General features: G+C 35.7%; 3 protein-coding genes and 1 pseudogene across 3 annotated transcripts; 3 read left to right on the top strand and 1 right to left on the bottom strand.

The window, feature by feature from the left end:
• The first annotated feature begins 6,721 nt into the window (after nucleotides 1-6,721).
• Nucleotides 6,722-7,183, top strand: LOC112769633 (secreted RxLR effector protein 161-like). The gene has a single exon (XM_025814120.1). The coding sequence runs from the start codon at nucleotides 6,722-6,724 to the stop codon at nucleotides 7,181-7,183; it is 462 nt and encodes a 153-aa protein (XP_025669905.1).
• A 4,707-nt stretch (nucleotides 7,184-11,890) lies between these two features.
• LOC112772268 (cyanidin 3-O-galactoside 2''-O-xylosyltransferase FGGT1) lies at nucleotides 11,891-13,367 on the bottom strand. Its single transcript, XM_025817176.3, has one exon. The coding sequence runs from the start codon at nucleotides 13,306-13,308 to the stop codon at nucleotides 11,938-11,940; it is 1,371 nt and encodes a 456-aa protein (XP_025672961.1). The 5' UTR covers nucleotides 13,309-13,367; the 3' UTR covers nucleotides 11,891-11,937.
• A 1,359-nt stretch (nucleotides 13,368-14,726) lies between these two features.
• Nucleotides 14,727-15,454, top strand: LOC112769631 (protein C2-DOMAIN ABA-RELATED 7-like). The gene is made up of 3 exons (XM_025814119.1): nucleotides 14,727-14,837; nucleotides 14,931-15,026; nucleotides 15,146-15,454. Exons 1-3 carry the CDS (start codon nucleotides 14,727-14,729, stop codon nucleotides 15,452-15,454), a joined length of 516 nt encoding a protein of 171 aa, XP_025669904.1.
• Nucleotides 15,455-20,346: 4,892 nt separating this feature from the next.
• Nucleotides 20,347-22,070, top strand: LOC112769630 (nuclear intron maturase 2, mitochondrial-like; annotated as a pseudogene).
• The last annotated feature ends 471 nt before the right edge of the window (nucleotides 22,071-22,541 follow it).

Below are 22,541 nucleotides of genomic sequence, written 5' to 3'. Positions count from 1 at the left end.
AGAAAGAGAATTGTTTATTGCTTTTTGTGTGTGTTCAAAGGCCTCAGCATATGCTCCTATTTATACATGTGCAAGGCTTCCTTTTTACAAACTACATTAAATTCATTCATCCTTGGGAAACTCTATCTTATAAAAAATGGGTATCCACATAAGATGTGATAAGCCATTCTTATCACAACAAAAAATATTATATATACCTAAAAAATTAACTACCAATCAACTATTATATATAGAAGAGATTTCTGGTGACGTAAACTGTGATGACTAAAGATGGCTTTTTATTGACCAACAAGTATTTTGTCGACATCTGGCGGCTGGCACTTTGATCATTGGTTCATTGCAAAAGAAGCATAAAGCATAAAGTATTAAAGTACATGCTTAAAAACGATTTATGCATGTGAATCATTAATTCATTATTGAATCATGCTCCTTGTTTTTATAAGTTTTGTTTACTTTTTTTTAATTGTATAATTAATTTTTTATTTTATTATTTTATTACCAACTTTGTTTTAGAAGATATTGATTTATAAGAAAAAAAAATCTTTTTGTTACCTGTTCTCCATTGTATGTCACAAACAATAAGCTTTAAATTAATTTATAAACAAAATGTGAAAATCAAACCCTTTTAGTAGCATTTTTTTTATAATTAAAATATAACAATGATGTTAAAATCTTATTTTATAACCTATTTTTTTTTTTAATTTTAGAAAGTACAAATTCTGCAATAATTTATGGTTAAATTAAAATTACGAAATTGATATAGCATTTAATAATAATAAGCTGATAACGATCTTTCTAGGTTAGGTGATAAGCTCATTTTGTAGTGTGATAAGCTCACTTTTTGGAGGCAGGAAAATTAAATCAGGTGATAACAAACTCTCAAGTTAAAAGTTTAATCAATTTTGATTAGAGATTCAAACTATTTATCTTTATCCATTAACAATTTCACCGTGCTTGACTCAATCAACTTCTTTAGTCTACTCTTTTTAAAAGTGTCACGTGTTTTTTTTAGATTGGACATTTATTCAGTTATTCTTGGTCATCTTAATTATTGTTTTGATCTAACTATCACAAAAGTTATCTTTTATATATATATATATATATATATATATATATATATATATATATATATATAATAACTCATTTTTAATGTTCTTGAGCCTAGTTTGATTTTGGATTAAGTTATGATGACAAACATTATTTTTGGGTTGAAAGTCCAATATTATTTAATGTGTGTTTTATTGTGGCAGGCCCATTAGTTCTCACAGACAAACAGTGCTACTTGTTTATTCTTTTGGTGTTCCAAGCAAATGCACAAGCCCAATACTTCATCCTTATTACACCGTTCAGCAAAAAATGAAAGACTATGCATTTGGCAAAAGAAAAAGGGCAGCTGTCTACATCACAAGCAAAACAAGATAGCTGGAAAATAAAGGAAACAACAACACAGCAAGGACAGATGTGGCTATGCAAAAGCAAGATAGGACACAAGGGCACAACCACTAACCCAAAGACATCAGCTGAGCAATACTAGGATCGTGGTTATGCAAAACATAAACTTGCATAGAGCAGCAGCAGCAAGGAAATGGAGCAGAATAAAAAAGAAGAACATGCCAAGGAAGAAAGCAAGAAAAAGGACCACAGAGGTGGTGGACGAGCTACTCCAGCAGCAGAGGTGGTGGAGCAAGATGAAGAAAGGACTGCATGCTAGCAAGGACAGCTCCAACGAGCAGCTGGCACAAGGAAATGGAAGAGGCAGAAATTCTAGGCAAGCTGAAGATATATAAGAAGTCTCAATCCATCATTTCAAGTCAAGGAAGAGAGCACACACTTTTAGAGCACCTTCTCTAACACAGAGCTGAAATCTCTTTCTTCTACTCAAGCTTAATTCTGATTTTTTGTTATGGCTGTCTTGCGTTATTTTCTGTTTTGAAAAAGGCAATTATGTGAGGATCAAAAGCCAAGAGAGAAAAGGTAAGAGTGATGCAAAATAGCCACTGTTTTTCTGATGTAATTTGGGTTTATGAACTAGGACTAGTTCCCCTTGCCAAGTTGGGTTAGCACTTGGTGAGAATTGAATCTGTGTAGATTCCCCTTCTAAGTTGGGATAGCACTTTGGGGTTGCTAAACTTTGGTGAAGAAAGCTTAGGGGTAGATACTAGTTGAATTAGGGAGTAATTCAATAGTATTGGTGTATGTAACCTAAGAATTATAGTGAAAATTCCACCATGGGTTGTGGTGGAGACTGGACGTAGGATTCATGGCACTGAGAATCCGAACCAGGATACATGCTGGCCTATTTCTCCTCTTCTCTGCACTTTTAAATGTTCTGCGTATGAGATAATTTCAAATAATCTCCTGCAACTCGAGCTACAGCAAAAACAGAGTTTGAAACTCTAAGTTTTAAACTAACTTGATTCAACCCCCCTTCTCAAGTTCAACTAGATCCATCAATTGGTATCCAGAGCAAGGTCTCAAGAAGGCAAGCTTCACAGCTTGGAGTAAAGATTCATGACCAACAACTTGAATCCCAACATCGTGGCTTTCACTCTCACTGAAGGGCAATCTAATAATAGCCCTTCCTACTTCAATGGCAGCAACTACTCTTACTGGAAAGAAAGAATGAGAATCTTCGTGTAGTCAATCAACTACAACATCTGGAAGATCATTCTTAACGGACCAGACATTCCTACCAAACAGAATGCTGATGGAGAAGTAGTGGCAAAGAAAGATAGTGAATGGACAGATGAAGAAAAGAAGAAGGTTGAACTCAATGCCAAAGCAATCAACCTGATGCACTGTGTAATCAGTTTTGAAGAGTTCAGAAAAGTGTCAAGGTGCAAAACGGCTAAAGAAATCTGGGATAAGCTCAGACTCACTCATGAAGGCACTAAGCAAGTGAGGGAGACCAGAATTGATATGCTGATGAAGGAGTATAAAATGTTCAGTATGAAGGAGGATGAGAGCATCGATCAAATGTTCGAAAGGTTCTCAATAATCATCAACAATCTGGACGCCATGGGAAGAAACTACTCTGAAGAAACCTTAGTAAGGAAGATTCTGAGAAGTCTTACTAAGAAATGGGAAGTGAAAAGCACAGCCATCTCTGAAAGAAATAATTTGATCAAAATCACCTATGATGAGCTGAGAGGCAAGCTGCTGGCTTATGAAACCACTCACATGTCTCAAGACAAAGATGACAAAAAGAAAAGTATAGCACTAAAATCAAGAATGACAGCCTAAGGAGAAGAATCTGATGACAGTTTCTCAGATGAAGAAATGGTGCTCTTTGCAAGAAAAATGAGAAGACTACTGAGATACAAAAACAAAGGCAAAGAAAGCTCTTCATCCAAAGATGTCAAGAAAGATCAAGTCAAGTTCACATGCCATCACTGCAAGGAGCCTGGTCACTTCAAGTCAGATTGCCCTCAACTTAAGAAAGGCGAAAAATCCAAGAAAGACAAAAAGAAGGTGATGATGGCAACATGGGAGGACTTGGAGAACGACACCAGCTCAGAGAGCTCAGATCAAGAAGCTCAACTATGTCTGATGGCAGATCATAATGATGAAGATGAGATAGATCTCTCTGACTTATCTATTGATGAACTGCACTACATTATCAAAGACATTTTTGTGAACTCTAAGAAACTCTTGGATAAGTATGCTAAATGTAAGAAAGAAAATGAGGCTTTGAGGACAGAAAATGATCTTCTATTGAAAAAGGTTAAGGAAAATGAAACAAGCAATGAAAAGTTTTTAAAAGAAGAAAACATTGCCTTGCGAGCTGAATTAGAAAAATTCAAACTCAAGCATGAAGTTACTGCTTCCACTGATTTAATTTCTAAAAACAAAAAGTTGAATGAACAAATAAAAAATTTGAATAAAGACTTAGCAAAGTTTGTTCAAGGTTCTCAAAATCTGAACAAACTACTTGCTAGTCAAAGGTTTGGATATGAAAAATCTGAACTTGGATTCATAGAGGAAAACAAGGCTATTTTCAAACAAAACTTTAAAAAATCTGAAGCCTCCTCTTCCAAGCTTTTCAAACCAAAAGGATTCAGCAAACCTAAAAAATCAGTAAGCAAGAATCATTGCTATAAGTGCAATAGAAATGGTCATGATCCTCCTCAATGTTTCATCTTTCTTAAGTCTTTTGGTAATGATAGTAAATTATATAAAGTTGTTTATGATTATAATGCTCTTGGGCAACCAAGAAGATTTCACATCAAAGGATCCAAATGGATTTGGATACCTAAGGTTAGTTGAAGAACATGCAGGTTTGCCTTGCATCCAAGAAGAAAATGGACATGTGGTATCTTGATAGTGGATGTTCAAGGCATATGACCGGAAGAGATACTTTCTTCATTAAACTCAACAAGTATAATGGAGGATTTGTCACTTTTGGAGATAATAGTAAAGGTAAAATAATTGCCATTGGTAAGGTTGGCAAAGATTTTTCAACTTGCGTTGATAGTGTCTTTTTAGTTGATGGGTTAAAGCATAATCTATTGAGCATAAGTCAATTGTGTGATCTTGGATATGCTGTAACCTTTAGAAAATCTGATTGTAGAGTCATAAATGAGAAAACAGGGGCTGTTTTATTTGTTGCCAAGAGAAGTGACAATGTTTATGGTATCACTCTAGATGATCTAAAAGTTCAAAATGTAACTTGTTTCTCTTCAATAGAATCTGAAAAATGGATGTGGCATAAGAGATTAGGACATGCTAGCATGTTCCAACTCTCTAAGCTTATAAAGAGAGGCTTAGTTAGAGGCCTTCCTAATATAAAATTTGGTAAGGACATCATTTGTGATGCTTGTCAAATGGGTAAACAAATTAAAACCTCTTTCAAACCCAAAAAAGATGTCTCTACTAAGAAACCATTGGAGTTGTTGCATCTTGATCTGTTTGGACCAACTAGGACTCAAAGTCTTGGAGGAAAGAATTATGGCATGGTAATTGTGGATGACTATACTAGATTTGGCTGGGTGTTCTTTCTTGCTCATAAACATGAGGCTTTTTCTGTGTTTGAGAAATTCAGCAAAAAGATTCAAAATGAAAAAGGTTTGAAAATTGTTTCAATTAGAAGTGATCATGGCAAAGAATTTGAAAATCAATACTTTGAATCTTTTTGTGATGAACAAGGCATATCACATAACTTCTCTTGTCCAAGAACACCTCAACAAAATGGTGTTGTTGAAAGAAGAAATAGAAGTTTACAAGAAATGACTAGAGCTATGTTGTGTGAATATGAAATCCCCAAGTTCTTATGGGCTGAAGCTGTGAATACAGCTTGGTATGTTTTAAATAGAACCATCATTAGGAAGTTTTTGAAGAAAACCCCATATGAACTTTGGAAAGGGCATCCTCCTAATCTTAGTTATTTTCATGTGTTTGGCTGCAAGTGTTTCATTCTGAATATCAAAGAAAATTTAGGAAAATTTGATCCTAAAACACATGAAGGGATCTTTCTTGGTTATTCCACAAATAGCAAGGCCTATAGAGTTTATAACAAGAACTCCAAAACTGTTGAGGAAACCATGCATGTCACATTCTGTGAATCTAACAATGTTCCCAGTGTTTGCATTGATGATAGTCCAGGTTTTGAAGACGAATTACCAAAGAACACTGAACCAGGTCCACAAAATCCAAGTTCTCATGAAGTTACACCTGTTAGCTGCGAAAATTCCAATTCTGCAGGAGACAATTTGGAATTATTTCCTGTCATAGCAGAAAACACTGATGCAGAAGCTATTATTGATCAAGAGGAACCTGGATCTTCAACACAAATCAGAAGGCCCAGGGAATGGAAGTTTCTGAAAAATTATCCTGAGAAATTCATAATTGGTGATCCCTCCAAAAGTATTTCTACTAGGTCATCTTTGAAAAGAGTTGAATCTAACAACTTAGCTCTTTTATCAAAGATTGAACCTCAAAACATCCAAGAAGCTCTTGCTGATTCATCTTGGGTGTTAGCTATGAAGGAGGAATTGCAGCAGTTTGAGAAAAATCAGGTCTGGTCATTGGTGCCTTACCCAAATGGAAAGAAAGTTACTGGCACTAAATGGATTTTTAGAAACAAACTGAGTGAAGATGGATCCATAGTCCGAAACAAAGCTAGATTGGTTGCTCAAGGATATGATCAAGAGGAAGGGATTGACTTCGATGAATCCTTTGCGCCTGTAGCTAGAATGGAAGCCATCAGATTGCTACTTGCTTATGCAGCTCATTTGGCTTCAAGCTATTCCAAATGGATGTAAAGTGTGCTTTTCTCAATGGCATAATAGATAGAGAGGTTTATGTGGCTCAACCACCTGGGTTTGAAAACAAATCCTTTTCTAACCATGTTTTCAAACTAGCTAAGGCCTTATATGGTTTGAGACAAGCTCCTAGAGCTTGGTATGAGAGGCTTAGCTCATTTTTGTTGAAAAACGATTTTCAAAGAGGAGCCACTGACACCACTTTATTTATTAGGAACTATCATGATCATTTTTTTCTTGTGTAAGTTTATGTTGATGATATTATATTTGGTTCGGCTAATGAGGATTTGTGTGCAGATTTTGCTAAGCTTATGACCAATGAATTTGATATGAGCATGATGGGAGAGCTCAACTTCTTTCTAGGCTTGCAAATAAAATAAACTGCTGAAGGCATATTCATCCATCAAGAGAAATATGCAAAGGAACTTGTCAAGAAGTTTGGGCTTGAATGTGCCAAGCCAATGGGAACTCCCATGCATCCTAACATCAAGCTTGATAAGGATGAACATGGTAGAGATGTTGATGAAACACACTATCGAGGGATGATTGGATCTTTGATGTATCTAACCTTCTCAAGGCCTAATATCATCCAAAGTGTTGGAGTTTGCTCAAGGTTTCAATCAAAGCCTAAGGAGTCCCACCTCTCAACTGTTAAGAGGATCATCCGATATGTGCTTGGTACCACTGATTATGGCTTATGGTTTCTTAAGACTGATTCATTTCAATTAGTGGATTTCTGTGATGCAGATTTTGCTGGGGATAGGATCGATAGAAGAAGCACAAGTGGCATGTGCTGTTTTCTTGGGAAATCCCTCATTGTTTGGTCTAGCAAAAAACAAGCCACAGTGGCTCTTTCAACAGCCGAAGCTGAGTATATTGCAGCCTCCTCTTGTTGTTCTCAATTATTATGGCTGAAAACTTAACTAGCTGACTATAAACTGAATGTCTCTAATATTCCATTATTTTGTGACAACATGAGTGCTATTAATATTTCCAAAAACCCTGTTTTGCACTCAAGAACAAAGCACATTGAAGTTCATTTTCACTCTATAAGAGAACATGTGCAAAATGGAAATTTAGATATTCAGTTTGTTAATTCTGAGGGTCAGTTGGCTGATATTTTCACCAAACCATTGATAGAGGATAGGTTCTGCAAGTTACGAACTGAACTGGGCATTCTTACTTCATCTTTGTTTTCTTAATGATTCTGATCATGAGATTTTTTATGTTTTATCTCATAAATCGTGGTGAGATTTTTTTGGCAGATGATGAGTAAACCTCATTAAGTCACCCTGAAGCTAATGGATTCAATTCTGACCATAATGAATGATGGGCATCGAGTGCTGAAGCAGTCTCTGGAACTATGGGCTTTTCTTTATTGAAAACGTTGGGGCTTTTTCAATTTTTTGGGATTTGAAATTTTTTTTAAGTCTTTATGAAAAGTAGGATTTCAAAATTTTTGGGCTTAAATTCAATTTCTAATTTTTTGAGACTACTGGACTCACTTCATTATTTTTCATCAGTTTCAATTTTTTGTCATTTGCTCTGTGTTTTAATTGGGCTTCACTTCATTTGCATCCTTTTATTAATTTCCACCTTTGTTTGCTTTTTGTCCTTATTTCAAACGTACGAAGGTTACAGCTGTTACTTTTAAAACGTTTTTAAAGTTGGGATTTTTATCTTTTCAAGGTGCAACCTTTACACTTCTCTAAGCTTATAATAACTTCCCACTGCATGCATCCATTCACACCACACTCTCCACTCTTTCATCTTCTTCCCACCAGTGCTTTATAAAATGGCACGATAGAAAAGAGCAGTTCGCAGAGGTTCACATAGTGGCCACCACCGTTCTGATCATACACACTCTTCTCCCTCTCTATCACCTACTCATTCTTCACCTCCATCACCACCAAACCCTTCTCCTGACATGGCCCGCACTAAGACCACTGCTCGCCGTCCTGGCGTTGTGCCTCGCCCTTCTCCTCCTCCTCCTCCAAACACCTCTCAGCCTAGTTCTTCCAAACCCAGTTCCTCCAGAGGAAAAAGGCCTCTTCACGAAGACGAAGAGACTCGCCCCACTCAGACTCGCCATACTCGCGGTACAGTCATTGACTTTCATCTTCGTCCCGTTGCTGAACCTAGACTCTCCAATCCTATTGCTTACAAGTCCTTTTATGCTGATTTTTCTGATGAGTCGTTTGATCGTCGCCGTTTTCAATCTCTCATGAACTACCTGTTTTTCTGCAAAGATATTTACAAGCGTACTCTCTGTCCCTCTAAGCTTGTCAATCTAGACAAACTCCGTAGGAAAGGTCTGAACTTTACTCCATTGTTTGCATATCAAGGTTGGACATCCATACTGTCCATCAAAGAGAAAATTTACCTGATTTGGTAAAACAGTTCTATAGCAACATGTCCTACAAAGAAGGGAGAATCACCTCTTCTGTTAAAGGAAAAGTGATTATTCTTGACAAATATCACCTAGGCAAAGCCCTAGATTACCAGGACCGAGGCCCTGATGTCTACACCTCTGGTAAGTGGGACGAAACGCTCAATGTTTCATACTTTGATGCCCTAAGCACTGTCTGCATCAATATTCCTCTCTTAGAAGGTAACACTCCTACTCATAAGTCTCTTGGTCCAGTCCGTGCCCAACTGCACAGAATTGTAAATCACGTCATCTTGCCTCAGAGCGGCTCTTTTCAACGCGTCTCTTTTGTGATACACTGGTTTTGTATGCACTGCTTTCAAAAATTCCCATCTCTTTTGCTTACTTACTTGTAAGGCATATGTATGCTTGTGTCAGTACCAAAAATGCGTTACCATATGGCATGCTTCTTACAAAAATTTTTCAATATTACAATGTTGATTTTGGGGCTGAAATTGCAAAAGATTGTAACTCATATATCAAAGGGGGTGGTGCAGTAAAGAAAACAGCTCCCAAGCGTCGCCAAACTGATGACAGCACTGATATTCCCTCTGTTGATGAGGATCCTCTGATTTCCCCTTCCACCTCCACTACGATCAAAGTCATGACCCACATTTTGAAGAATGTGCTTGAAGAATTTATCAATCTGACAGACCTTCTTCTCCATCATGGTGCTGAGCGCAAAAGGAACCAAGTTTTGGAGGAAAACGCTCTCAAGAAGACCAAAGGAAGGATTCGCATTCTGGGGGACTTTGTGGAGGATGTTGAGGTTGGCCTCACCACATCTGACAATGAGGGAGAGGACGATGGAACCTTTGATGAATCCGACTCTGATGCCTAGCTCTTGTTATCTCATCTGCGACTATGACTTAGTTTCCTTTTGAACTTGTTAAATATTTTAGATGACTGTAAATACCTTAACTACTCTGCTACTTAAACTATATGCCTCATCCTTTAACAAATTTTGTGCAGGTTTCTCCATTCCTCCCTTGATGACAAAAGGGGGAGAAAAGAAAGAGAATGTTAGCTTTGGCTTAGGGGATATTAGTGATAATTAAGAACTATGATGCTTTGTGGTGCTATAATTTGCCTTGTGTTGTGATTAGTGTTAATTGCTCTGTGCTTTCATTACTGTGATATACTGCTTGGAAATATTGGTCTTGGGTGTTTTTAAGTTTTGCCCAGGTTAAATTGTGAGCCATGATCAAGGGGGAATAATGCTAGCATTGAGGGGGAGCAACTCACAATCCAAAGATCATCAAAGGGAAGTATTCTTAACTCATTCAATTATTTTTTTTAATTTCTCTATTTTATCATGTTTGTCATCAAGGGGAAGATTGTTGAGCCTAGTTTGATTTTGGGTTAAGTTATGATGACAAACATTGTTTTTGGGTTGAAAGCCCAATATTGTTTAATGTGTGTTTTATTGTGGCAGGCCCATTAGTTCTTACAGACAAACAGTGCTACTTGTTTATTCTTTTGGTGTTCCAAGCAAATGCACAAGCCCAATACTTCATCCTTGTTACACCGTTCAGCAAAAAATGAAAGGCTATGCATTTGACAAAAGAAAAAGGGCAGCTGTCTACATCACAAGCAAAACAAGACAGCTGGAAAACAAAGGAAGCAACAACACAGCAAGGACAGGTGTGGCTATGCAAAAGCAAGATAGGACACAAGGGCACAACCACTAACCCAAGGACATCAGCTGAGCAATACTAGGATCGTGGTTATGCAAAACACAAACTTGCATAGAGCAGCAACAACAAGGAAATGGAGCAAAATGAAAAAGAAGAACATGCCAAGGAAGAAAGCAAGAAAAAGAACCACAGAGGTGGTGGAGCAAGATGAAGAAAGGACTGCATGCTAGCAAGGATAGCTCCAACGAGCAGCTAGCACAAGGAAATGGAAGAGGCAGAAATTCTAGGCAAGCTGAAGATATATAAGAAGTCTCAATCCATCATTTCAAGTCAAGGAAGAGAGCACACACTTTTAGAGCACCTTCTCTAACACAGAGTTGAAATCTCTTTCTTCTACTCAAGCTTAATTCTGATTTTTTGTTATGGCTGTCTTGCGTTATTTTCTGTTTTGAAAAAGGCAATTATGTGAGGATTAAAAGCCAAGAGAGAAAAGGCAAGAGTGATGCAAAATAGCCACTGTTTTTCTGATGTAATTTGAGTTTATGAATTAGGATTAGTTCCCCTTGCCAAGTTGGGTTAGCATTTGGTGAGAATTGAATCTGTGTAGATTCCCCTTCCAAGTTGGGATAGCACTTTGGGGTTGCTAAGCTTTGGTGAAGAAAGCTTAGGGGTAGATACTAGTTGAATTAGGGAGTAATTCAATAGTATTGGTGTATGTAACCTGAGAATTATAGCGAAAATTTCACCATGGTTTGTGGTGGAGACTGGAAGTAGGATTCATGGCACTGAGAATCCGAACCAAGATACATGCTGGCCTATTTCTCCTCTTCTCTGCACTTTTAAATGTTCTGCGTATGAGATAATTTCAAATAATCTCCTGCAACTCGAGCTACAGTAAAAACAACAGAGTTTGAAACTCTAAGTTTTAAACTAACTTGATTCAACCCCTTCTCAAGTTCAACTAGATCCATCAAATGTGTATGTATTTTATATTTTAATATATATTTTATATCGATATAATTTTAGTAGCTAAATTTTTGGCGTAAACTTAGCATGCTCGGAAATAATATGACGTGTAAATTCGTCTGACCAAGCTCCAACGAAATTACATGCAGTTAGCAAGAGGAAACAACGTGGTGTATGCTTGTTCTGAACGATTCCAATGAAATTACATGCATGGATTTTTGTTTTGTTTTATTATATATTGAGACTCAGTTGACAGTGGCATCTCCTATGTATACGTGTCTACTGAAATTTGATATATAAAGTTGCATCCACTTAATATTTTGGTAAAATTTCAATTAAATTTGAAAACTTTCAAACCCTCGATCTTCTTCCATGGCTTCGTTCCCCTCTCTAGATAGCTAGATAAAATAATTCATTGAATGAGTTGAAATAAAAGTATCTCACGAATAAAAGCTAGTAGTGTTCAGTTAAATAGTATACCATAATCAAGATGTTTTAATTTATTTGATTTTCATACAGGATATAAACTATATAGAATGAAAAAGAGTTGGCCAAAGTTTAACAGACTTGTATAATTAATACACTATCCGTTCAGGAGATCAAGAAATTAAACATGATATATTATTCATAAACAACTATTACAAATTCAAAGCAAAGACTGAAGCTCACAAACAAAACCATCAATACAAGAAGACTCAAAATCATTGCTTAACAAAAGATTCCTAATTTTGCTATGATTTTCTCTTATTTCTTTTCCAACTTGATTCTCATCATCCATCACAGTCTTAACAGCTATGCACACATTCTCTTTGCTAAACAACCCATTCTCTTCACCTTTTTCAACTTCAATCCCAACCTTCATCCTACTCCCCAAATTCCTCGCAGCAATTGCATGATCACTATAAGGCCCAGGCAGCAACACGAGCTGACACGAAGTCACGAGCGCTTCGGTTATGGAAGCTGCTCCACAATGTGTTATGAAGCACCCAACAGAAGGGTGCTCCAAAATCAATTGTTGCTGAACCCATCCATCATACACAACTCCGCTTCCTTCAACTCTTTCTTTAAACCCTTCCGGTAACACCTGTTCAATCGAATCAAACTCAACCGGTGGCTTAAGCGCCGCAAGAAACGGAAAACCGGTTAGTTCAAGACCGAGCACTAATTCTTCTAATTGAGATTTGTTTAAAGAACATTCACTTCCCAATGCGCAGTAAATTACATGTTTAGTAGTGAAGCCTGAGAGCCATGAATCCCATTTTTCGTCCAAGGTTGAGTTGGTTGGTTCTGGTAAAAGAGGACCCGAGAGCATAATTGGTTTCCTCTCGAGCTGGGATTTCATGTAGTTTATATGATCACCGTCGATTTCTCTGCAACCTTTGTAGGCCATTGCGTCCGCGAATTTTGTACCAGTGTTGAAACGATCATAGAGAGTGATACCACTACCAAATTCAAACTTGCTGGCGGTTACAACGCGTTGAGCTTCATGTGCACGAAGCCTGATAGATGAATCTGGAAACCCCTGGGGCGGTTTCATAAGGTTTTCTGCAGTAAAATGAATTCCTCTTGTGTGGCCTGAAAGGTATGCAAAAGTGGCTGGGTTACCGATTATGTATTGGACACTCTTAATGCCGAGGCTTCGCGCCAAGTTTGGAAGCCAATGTTGGAAATCGAAGAGAACAATTTGCGGCTTTAGATTCTGGAGGAGAAGCTCTATGTCTTTCTCAGTAAGGTCCATGGCGGTGGCGATGTGTTTGTAGGAAGAGAAGGGAACGTCTGAAGTGGTCTCTGCATGGAGGGGAAGGGTGTCCACGTGAGGAACAGTGATGGGGATGAAGGTGATGAGATGTGGGAGAAGATTTTGGTGTTGAAGCTTTGATTGTGTTCTTTTGGGGGTGAAGAAGGAGATTCTATGGCCTCTCTTTGCAAGCTTGTTGGAGAGGTGAAGATATGGGATTAGGTGTCCCATTGCAAACCATGGAAACATTGCTATGTGCAAAGGAGAAGAAGCATCCATGGCAGAGTTTTGTGATATTAGTTGTGCTGTGCTTTCTGGTTATGAAATATGTTATTTCTCCTTCCCTCTCTCATTTATATGTGATTTGTATACGGTGCTTACACTAAAAAATGTCAACACGTTATGACATTAGGTGGCGCTGCTTGTGGAGGACGCTTGTTCCCTCTGTTTTTGTCCTACATGAAATTTAGGCCAGAGCCCCTTATTTTCTCTGGACTTCATTATTGGATCTCCGGGGAAGCTTTTTGCTGCGTAGTGTTTGTTTTAGTGTTGAAACTTGAAAGTCTGTTCTTTGTTTGAGTTTCATGGTAATTTCCAAAAAGGCTTTTATGTTTTTTGAATCATGTTAATCCGCATTTAAATGTGGAGAAAAACATAACAACTGAAAAAAAAAAATCAAGCGAAGCATATTTATTTAAAGGAAAATAAATATGTGACCATGTTAACTACCAAAAAAAAAAAAAAGTGACCATGTTTAAGTAGTTATCAAATACTGAGCTGTTAAAAGGTTATTCTAAATTTGTTCATAGACAAGAGGTAAATTATTCATTTTGATAAATGAAGAAGAATAGGTTAAAAATAAAAGGATATATTTCAGTAGGATATATTAAAATAGAGAGTAACAAATGATTTTAGTAGAATATATTTCAAGGATACTAATTTATTAAAGGTGGAAACTCAAGTACAGTCGGATTCACGTGAAATTGATAATTGAGAATCGTCATATGATTTGACTGATTTGACTAAATTTACATCTAACGGCTCTCGGCTATCAATTTCACGTGAAGTATTAAAATATATGTTAAGAAAATTCTTGACTCACTCATTACCAAAAAAGAATATTCAACAATACTATATAGTACAAATACCAAACTGCAATGCACATTGTTGGAAAAAAAAAGAAAAAAAAAAAGCTAACTATGAACAGTATTCCATTGTGTGTGAAGCGTCACGGTGACCAGAATAACCATTTGTGGAGAACGATGGACCCATCTTAGCTCATCTCTGGAACGAAACTTTTAAGTTCAATGACAAAGGATATACATCAATTTTACATCGGTAAAAAAAGTGGGACAAGTAACAACATTGTATATACTTGACAATAATTACATATTCTTTTAGTTCGGTCCAGTTGTTATTTTGTATTTTGATATTCTTTTGCTGAATTGTCATTTCTGTTTTATATAGATAGGAAGTTATAACTGTACAACATATTTTTGTTGAGTAGTTTTTGGTTATCTTATCTAATTATCACATTTATCTTCAGTTTAATTTTAATATATATTAGAGATAGACATACGTCAAATTCAAATTATCTCTTGCTAGACAACAAGAGCAACATCAACATCATCATCAAGATCTTAATCATTGTCCCTCTGTTGATTTTATCAGTGTCAACAACAAGAAGGAATATTTTAATGGAAACTATACTTGGTTTTATCAAACTTAGGATTAACAGAGGCATTAATCTTGCAAAACGCGATGCTTATTCAAGCGACCCTTATGTTGTTGTCAAAATGGGTGAACAGGTTAGACATTATAGGATTTCGTCAATTATAATTGCAATTGTTTATTTTCTTCGCATTGGATATACATTAATTGAAAATATTTGATACACTCAGAAGCTGAAAACTGCGTTCATACGTAAAAATATTAATCCGGTGTGGAATGAAGAATTGACTCTATACGTTAAGGATGTTGCAACTCCAATATATCTGGTATGTGTTACATTCCATAAAATTAGTGTAGACGCTTTTATTTTTGTGGTATATATATATGATGAAGAAGAATATTATAATGATGAATGATCCTTGTTTATATATGTTTGGGCATGCAGCAAGTTTTTGACAAAGACACATTCACTAAAGACGATGAAATGGGTGATGCAGTTATAGATTTAAGGCCGTATATTGAGTGTCATTTGATTGGAATGGAGAGTATGCCAGATGGATGTGTGGTGAAGAGAATTCAACCAAATAGAACTAACTGTCTTGCTGAAGAGAGCACATGCTTTTGGCGCAATGGGAGTATAGTCCAACGTATGATGCTAAGATTGAAAAATGTTGAGTGTGGCGAAATAGAGTGTGAAATTGAGTGGCGTGATATTCCTGGCTGTAATGGTTTAGCAGAGCTGATAAAATCTTGAATCAATTCATTGTTAGGAAAGGTGTATTGTTTTATGAAATCAAGATTGTATATATATACATGTAAATATGTGTCATGTGCGTGTACATTTTGTAATTGAGGAAACTGTATAAATTGTCAAATAAATCTAATATAAAATTTATTAAAAATAAATTTTTATTATATTTTAATTTGATTTTTTTTTTAACTCTATCATAATCAATTAAACTTTAATTAAATGTTTTAATTTTTTAATTTCTAATTCTATACATTAAGATTTATTTGGGTGTTAGTAATATTATAAATAAAAAAATATTTTTATATTATTATATTAAACATAATTATTAAATAAAAAATTTTAATATTAAATATTTAAATATAAAATTATTTTTATATTTTAAATTTCTTTTTAAAAAAATCACTTAAAAAATATTTTATTTCATAGAAGTTAACGTAAATAATAAATCCAATATTTTTTTGGTTCATGAAAATGAGTCTAATTTTCAAAACATTAAGTATAGCACATGTGGAAATGGATCCAGATATCCATGTGAAATTGGAGTTCGTAGCCGACCATAACATGCAAGCATGAGATGGTAAAAACTAATGAAAAATGTTACTTGTATAACAAAATTAAACCTTTATTCAGCCTTTAAATTTAATATTTTATTATTTTAATTTTTTAATTAATTATATTTTCTATTTTTAAGAAATTATTTTTATTTTAAATACTTATCACTGTAAAATTTATAACCACTTATAATACATTAATTTTTTGCAAATCAAATTATAGAACTCGTAACAAGTTTTTGTGCACTAATTTTTAAAAAATCAGTGAAATTTTTAAAATCAATTAAACTCACTTTAATTATTTTTTTTATTCAAAACATTCAAAACTCATGTCAAAAACACATCTAAAATTAAATAAACAACATAAACACATTTAAAATTATGTATTAACACATCTAAATTATTATTATTGTAGTTCTAAATTACATATTGAACACAGAAAAAATTAAACTCAAATACACATCTAAAATTATAAGAATGCATTCTAAATATTTTATCAACACATCCAAAATTTATGTAAAAAAACTTATATATGTACATAAGAACATAATAAACAACATAAACACATCCAAAATTAAGTATTGACACATCTAAATTAGGTTAATATTATAACTCCCAAATCAAATATATGAGTGCAAAAAAAATTATAATCACAAATACATTTTTAAAAAAAAAGAAAAAAAAATACAGACACTTCCAATATTATTATACATAAATTTAAAAAAATAGAACTTTTTATTAAGCAGAAAAAAAAGGAATAACATATTTTCATGAATGAACTCAACCAAAATTTTTTAGAATTTTACAAGCAGAACTACCAGAGACAGAAGAAGTGCGACGTGGGAGGAGACCGGGGGAGGCGCGGGAGAAGGGGGCGGTTGTGCGTGGCGCGAGGAAGGAGACCAGGGATGGGGAGGAGCCCATCGATGGAGAAGATGGGGTGTGCGCAGGGGAAGTGCGTGCGCGTCGCGAGGAGGAGAGCGTCGCCGAAGGAGGAGATTGTCGCAGAGGAGTGCGCAACGCGGGAGAAGACGAAAGGGCCACAGATGAGGAGGGGGGGGAGCTGCAGCTCTGAATATTTACGGAGCGAAGATTTTACTAGTGATTTAAGATGGTTTAAGATTTATTTTAGAATTTTAAATTCAAAATTTTGATTTGGATATATATTTAAATTGTAATATATTAATAATTAAATATATTAAATCTGAAACAGAAATTTAAAACAGAAATCTAAATATATTCAGTTTGTATTTTGAATGTATATTTAATTTTAAGAGGATACTAAATCTATTTATAATTTTTAGATGTATTTGTTTTAATTTTTTTTAAATTATTATAATAAAAGACTGAATATTATACAACTTTTAAAAAATACCTAGTTGAATTGAATTAATAGTTGCTTCACTACCAAGCATTAGATTTTCAACTTTCTCTCTCTTTTTCTTGTCTTTCTTGTTGGTTCTCCTCTCTCTAATTTTCGGAACTCTATTAACTAATAAATTATTACATGTATAAAGTCTAATTCAAATTTTTTGATATTTACTTAAATGAATTAGTAAGTTAATTACTAGACCAATTTAATTTGATTATTTTTATTTTTTTAATATCTCATGTGATATTTTTTTTGTGCTATTTTATTGTTCTTCTTTTATGAATGATGTGCGTATTTTAATATTAGAGAATACACTAAAGTTCAGTTTTTTTTCATAGAAATATCTTTAGACTAGAAGAAAATTTAGTATTAAACAAAAAAAAAATTAAAATATTTTTTGTGTTGATTTAAAATTTATAAAAATTTAAATTTGTCTATATTTTTATATTTTAAAATTCTTTGGAATCAATCTTTAGACTTACTTTTTAGTTTAATAGAATATATCTAATCATTTTCTCTCTAGATTTAGATATAATCTATTTCTATTATCTGTAAGTAGTGCCGTATGACTTTTTCTATCAATAAAATATTTTTTCCGTAAAAAAAGCATGCAAAAGATGGGAAGGTGTCCAAAAATATATAAGTTTAGTTTGAAAGATAAAGAAAAAAAAGGGTCTTATCTATTGTCCATTCTCCACCAATTTTATGGGGTATGGTTCTCTATCTCAGCACTCTTGTGAGTGTTTTTGTGGAGAATTTTAATGGTTGGGTTTTACTAACGGTTTTGGTTTTTTTATTTTGACTGAAATAAACTAAACAAAAAAAAACAAAACAAATAAAATAAAAAAACTGCTTAAACGAGGAATAGTTCTATTTAAGACTACTCTTAACAGTTTTGGTTTGTTATATGTAACTCTGACTCTTAAATTTTCTATAGGAAAATTATCCCGTATACTGTGTACCATAATAGAATATGATGTTACTTAGTATGGATAAGGTGTGAGTTGCAATTTGTCTTAAAGTGAGGCTTAAAATTACTAAAATCACTTCTAAAGTAGCATTGAAAAGTTAAATTTGGGTAGTTGAATTAGAACTTGAAAGTCATTACAATAATAATATAATGTGACTAAGAAACGTTGTCGTTTTTAAGTATGTTGGACAATTTCTCCCTAATTGTAAGATGAAATTTTAAAATATCTTATTGTCATCATAATTTTTTTTTACTTGATGGGTTTTTATCATCTATTTACGAATCAATTCTTTTTACATTTATTTATTTAGACATAAATATATCTTTCTTAATTTAACTGCATGTCTTTCGCTCAAAAATATTAATTAAAAATATTTTAATAAATATTAATGTCTTTCTTAATTTAATATTTTATTAATTTTTAATAAATATTTTTTATTAATAATATTAACAATGTAAATTTCATTATTAATAATATGACCATAATTTAATCTATTATGTGTTAACCAATTTATTGTTATTATTATATGTATCATTCAACGAATGAATTAATATAATAATATTTTTGAAAGATAAATATTTTATAATGTAATATAAATTATTCTTAAATATAAAATTATTAAAAAAGATATTAATAATACAAATCTCTACATATATATAAATAATTTTGTTGAACAAAAATTAATATATCTTATTTATTAAATTATATATATAAAGAGATATCAACATTAACTTGATTCATAACAATAACTATTTATGGTTATAATTATCATATATTGTCAATAAAATATTTTTATGAAAAATCCAGTATTAGAATTTTTTTTGATGTGTAAGTATATATTATGGTAATTAATAAAATATTTAGGGTTAAGTATTATTTTCGTCTCTAACGTTTTGGGTCAAAATCAAAATCATCCCCGACCTTTTTTCGTTATTAAAATCATCCTCAACATTCAAAAACGCTTTCAAATCATTCTTTCCCAAATTCTTGGACCAAAATACCCTCATCATCATAAAAAAAAAAAAAAGAAAACACGGGAGGGGGCAGGGGAGAGGGAAGAAGGGAAAAGGGGAAGGGCGAGGGGGCAGGGGAGAAGGGAAAAGGGAGAGGGGAAGGGGGGAGGGGGGACGGCGCCAACGAAAGGAAAAAGGGGAAAGGACGCGGGGTGGGGGTGGGGGGAAGGGGAAAGGATGCGGGGTGGGGGTGGGGGGAAGGGATGTGGGGGAGGGGGAGGGGGAAGGGGGGAGGGGGACGGCGGCGGCGAAGCTTGGAGCCGCCGTCGCCGTTGGGGATCGCGAGGGAGAGAGGCGACGCGAGCCACTGCCACTGCCGCCGCCTCGCCGCCCCCGCCTCGCCGCCTCATCTGCATCGCTTTCTACTTCTGCATCTTGCTTCTGCTTTTTTGCTTCTGCTTTCTTGTTTTCTGTTTCTGCTTTTTGGTTGGTGTTATTTGGTGTTGTTGCTATTGTTTGGTGTTCTTGGTGTTGGTGTTTGTTGGTGTTGGTGGTAGTGTTTGTGTTGGTATTGGTGTTGGTGTTGGTGGTGCTGGTGCTGGTGGTGGTTGTGGTGGTAATGTTGGTGGCAGTGGAGGTGGTGGGGTGAGAAAGGTGAAGAGGAGAATGATGATGATAAGGGTATTTTGGTCCAAAAATTCGAGAAAAGATGATTTTAAAGTGTTTTTGAACGTTGAGGATGATTTAAATAATGAAAAAAGGTCAGGGACGATTTTGATTTTGACCCAAGACGTTAGGGACGAAAACAATACTTAACCTAAATATTTACTATTGATTTTTGAGCACCTAAGTCCTTGGGGTTTAGTAAAATAGATATTGAGTATAATTTAAATTGGGTTAATACTCAAATTCGTCCCTGAAAGATCACGCGATCTTCATTTTCGTCCCCGAATGATTTTTTTAATCAAATTAGTCCCTGAAAGAATTATTTTAAATCACATTCGTCTTTCCGTTAACCAGGTGACGTCGCCGTTAGAAATCTGCTGACATGGAATGTGAGCTGGCAATACGAGTAACACCTGGCATGGTGTGTGTGTTGCTGACGAGATATGTTTAGGATATTGCATCAATTTGGTCCCTAAGTGTCAAATAAATAAACCCTAATCCCAACCTCCGAAGAACACGATTCCCTTGCTTGAGCGTTGTCACAGACCCAACTGCTGCATTATCATTCTTATCTTGTATAAATGATATAGCATGTATACAACTATATGCATCATCACCGACGCATCACCCACTTCTTCAACCTCTTTTGCACCAATACTCCCCTGCGGACACTGCCCACTATAACCCCTTCCCTGCACCTGCACCTGCACCAACACCACCGCGCCCTTTCATTTTCTCCGCTGCACCGGCATCCACCTAATCCCACCCCTCCCTCTTCAAGGACGACCCAATCGCATTCCTCTCCAACTCTTGGGTCGACAACTTCCGCCATCCCAACGCCACCGTCACCAACCTCTCCCCTTCCTTCCGCCGCCTCGACCTCTGGCTCCTCGCCTACCAGAAGGTCGTCGCCGACGACACCGTCTCCTACCTTCCCTGCTCCTCCGTCCCCTCCTCCGCCCTCAACGACCTCTTCTCCCTCCGTAACGCCGTCCTTGACTGCCAATTCCGATGGGGCCAGTGCCTCAAGTTCTTCATCAAGTCCCCCAAAGACACCACCGATTATGAATCCCTACTGAAGAGAAAAATCAAAGCCATATTAACCACCACACAACCGACCCCTTTTCAGGATAAGATTGTTCAGGAGGTGTTGCTGATGATCTTGGAGCCAATTTTTGAGGCTCGATTTTCGAGCAAGAGTTTTGCCTTTCCCCCGGTAGGACTCCTCACACTGTGTTGAGGGTTATTAGGAGGAGTTTTGCAGCGTATTTATGGTATATGAAAGGTGATTTGAGTACCCTTTTGGATAGAATGAAGGTTGGAATGGTGGTCGGTGCTGTGATGAGGGATGTGAGGGATAAGCTTGTGGTTAATTTGATAAAGGACGCATTAGTTACTCCGGTGGTGAAGATCGAGGTTGAGAAGCCCCAGAAGAAGAAGAAGAGGAAGTACCAGAGAAGAGGGTGTTGGCTGAGGATGAGCCTAAGCCTGATCCTTATTGGTTGGATACATTCTTCGGGTTTGCGCCCGAGGAGGCTGAGAAGGTTCCTAATTGGGGGGCATTGTGGGATTCTTAGCCCGCTTCTGGTTAACGTTTGTTTGGATGAATTGGATAAGTGGATGGAAAGGAAGATTAAGGAGTTTTATGTTCCTTCTAAGAGTGATGTTATATGGAATAGCCCCGAAGGGGAGGCGGAGCAGGGTAACATGTCTTGGCCGGAGTTTGTGCCTACGAGTGGACCGGATAAGACAAGGAAGATGGATTATATAAGATATGGTGGTCATATCTTGGTTGGTGTTAGAGGGCCTAGGGCTGATGCAGCCTCGCTGAGGAAGCAGTTGATTGAGTTTTGTGATCAGAAGTACATGCTCAAGCTCGACAATGAGAGCCTTCCCATAGAACATATAACTAAAGGTATAATGTTTCTTGACCATGTGTTGTGTAGGAGAGTTGTTTATCCGACTCTTAGGTACACTGCCACCGGCGGTAAGATCATAAGTGAGAAGGGTGTAGGAACCTTTCTGTCAGTCACGACGAGCTTGAAGCAATGCATCAAGCAGTTTAGAAAGTTGACACTTAGGGACCAAATTGATGCAATACCCTAAACATATCTCGTCAGCAACACACACCATGCCAGGTGTTACTCATATTGCCAGCTCACATTCCACGTTAGCAGATTTTTAACGGCGACGTCACCTGGTTAACGGAAGGACGAACTTGATTTAAAATAATTCTTTCAGGGACTAATTTGATTAAAAAAATCATTCGGGAACAAAAATGAAAATTGCGTGCTCTTTCAGGAATGAATTTGAGTATTAACCCAATTTAAATTTTTGTTAGTCAATAAAAAATTAATTAACTATCAACAATAAATTTTAGTCTTAGAATCATAATAACTAACTTAAATTGATTGAGTGATTAACTCAATCATCTACTTAAATAAGTATCGGTGATTCGAATTCTGTCTTAAAATTCGTTTAACTAAAAAATTCATCGATCAGGATATTAATAGCAAATTTGGGCCTCGCTATGATAGTATTTTTGTATAATAGGAAGACAACATGTTTTTAGTTCTA

This window comes from Arachis hypogaea, chromosome 18 (assembly GCF_003086295.3).
Source record: "Arachis hypogaea cultivar Tifrunner chromosome 18, arahy.Tifrunner.gnm2.J5K5, whole genome shotgun sequence".
NCBI lineage: Eukaryota > Viridiplantae > Streptophyta > Magnoliopsida > Fabales > Fabaceae > Arachis > Arachis hypogaea.
This window is presented reverse-complemented; position numbering and strand designations above follow the sequence as displayed.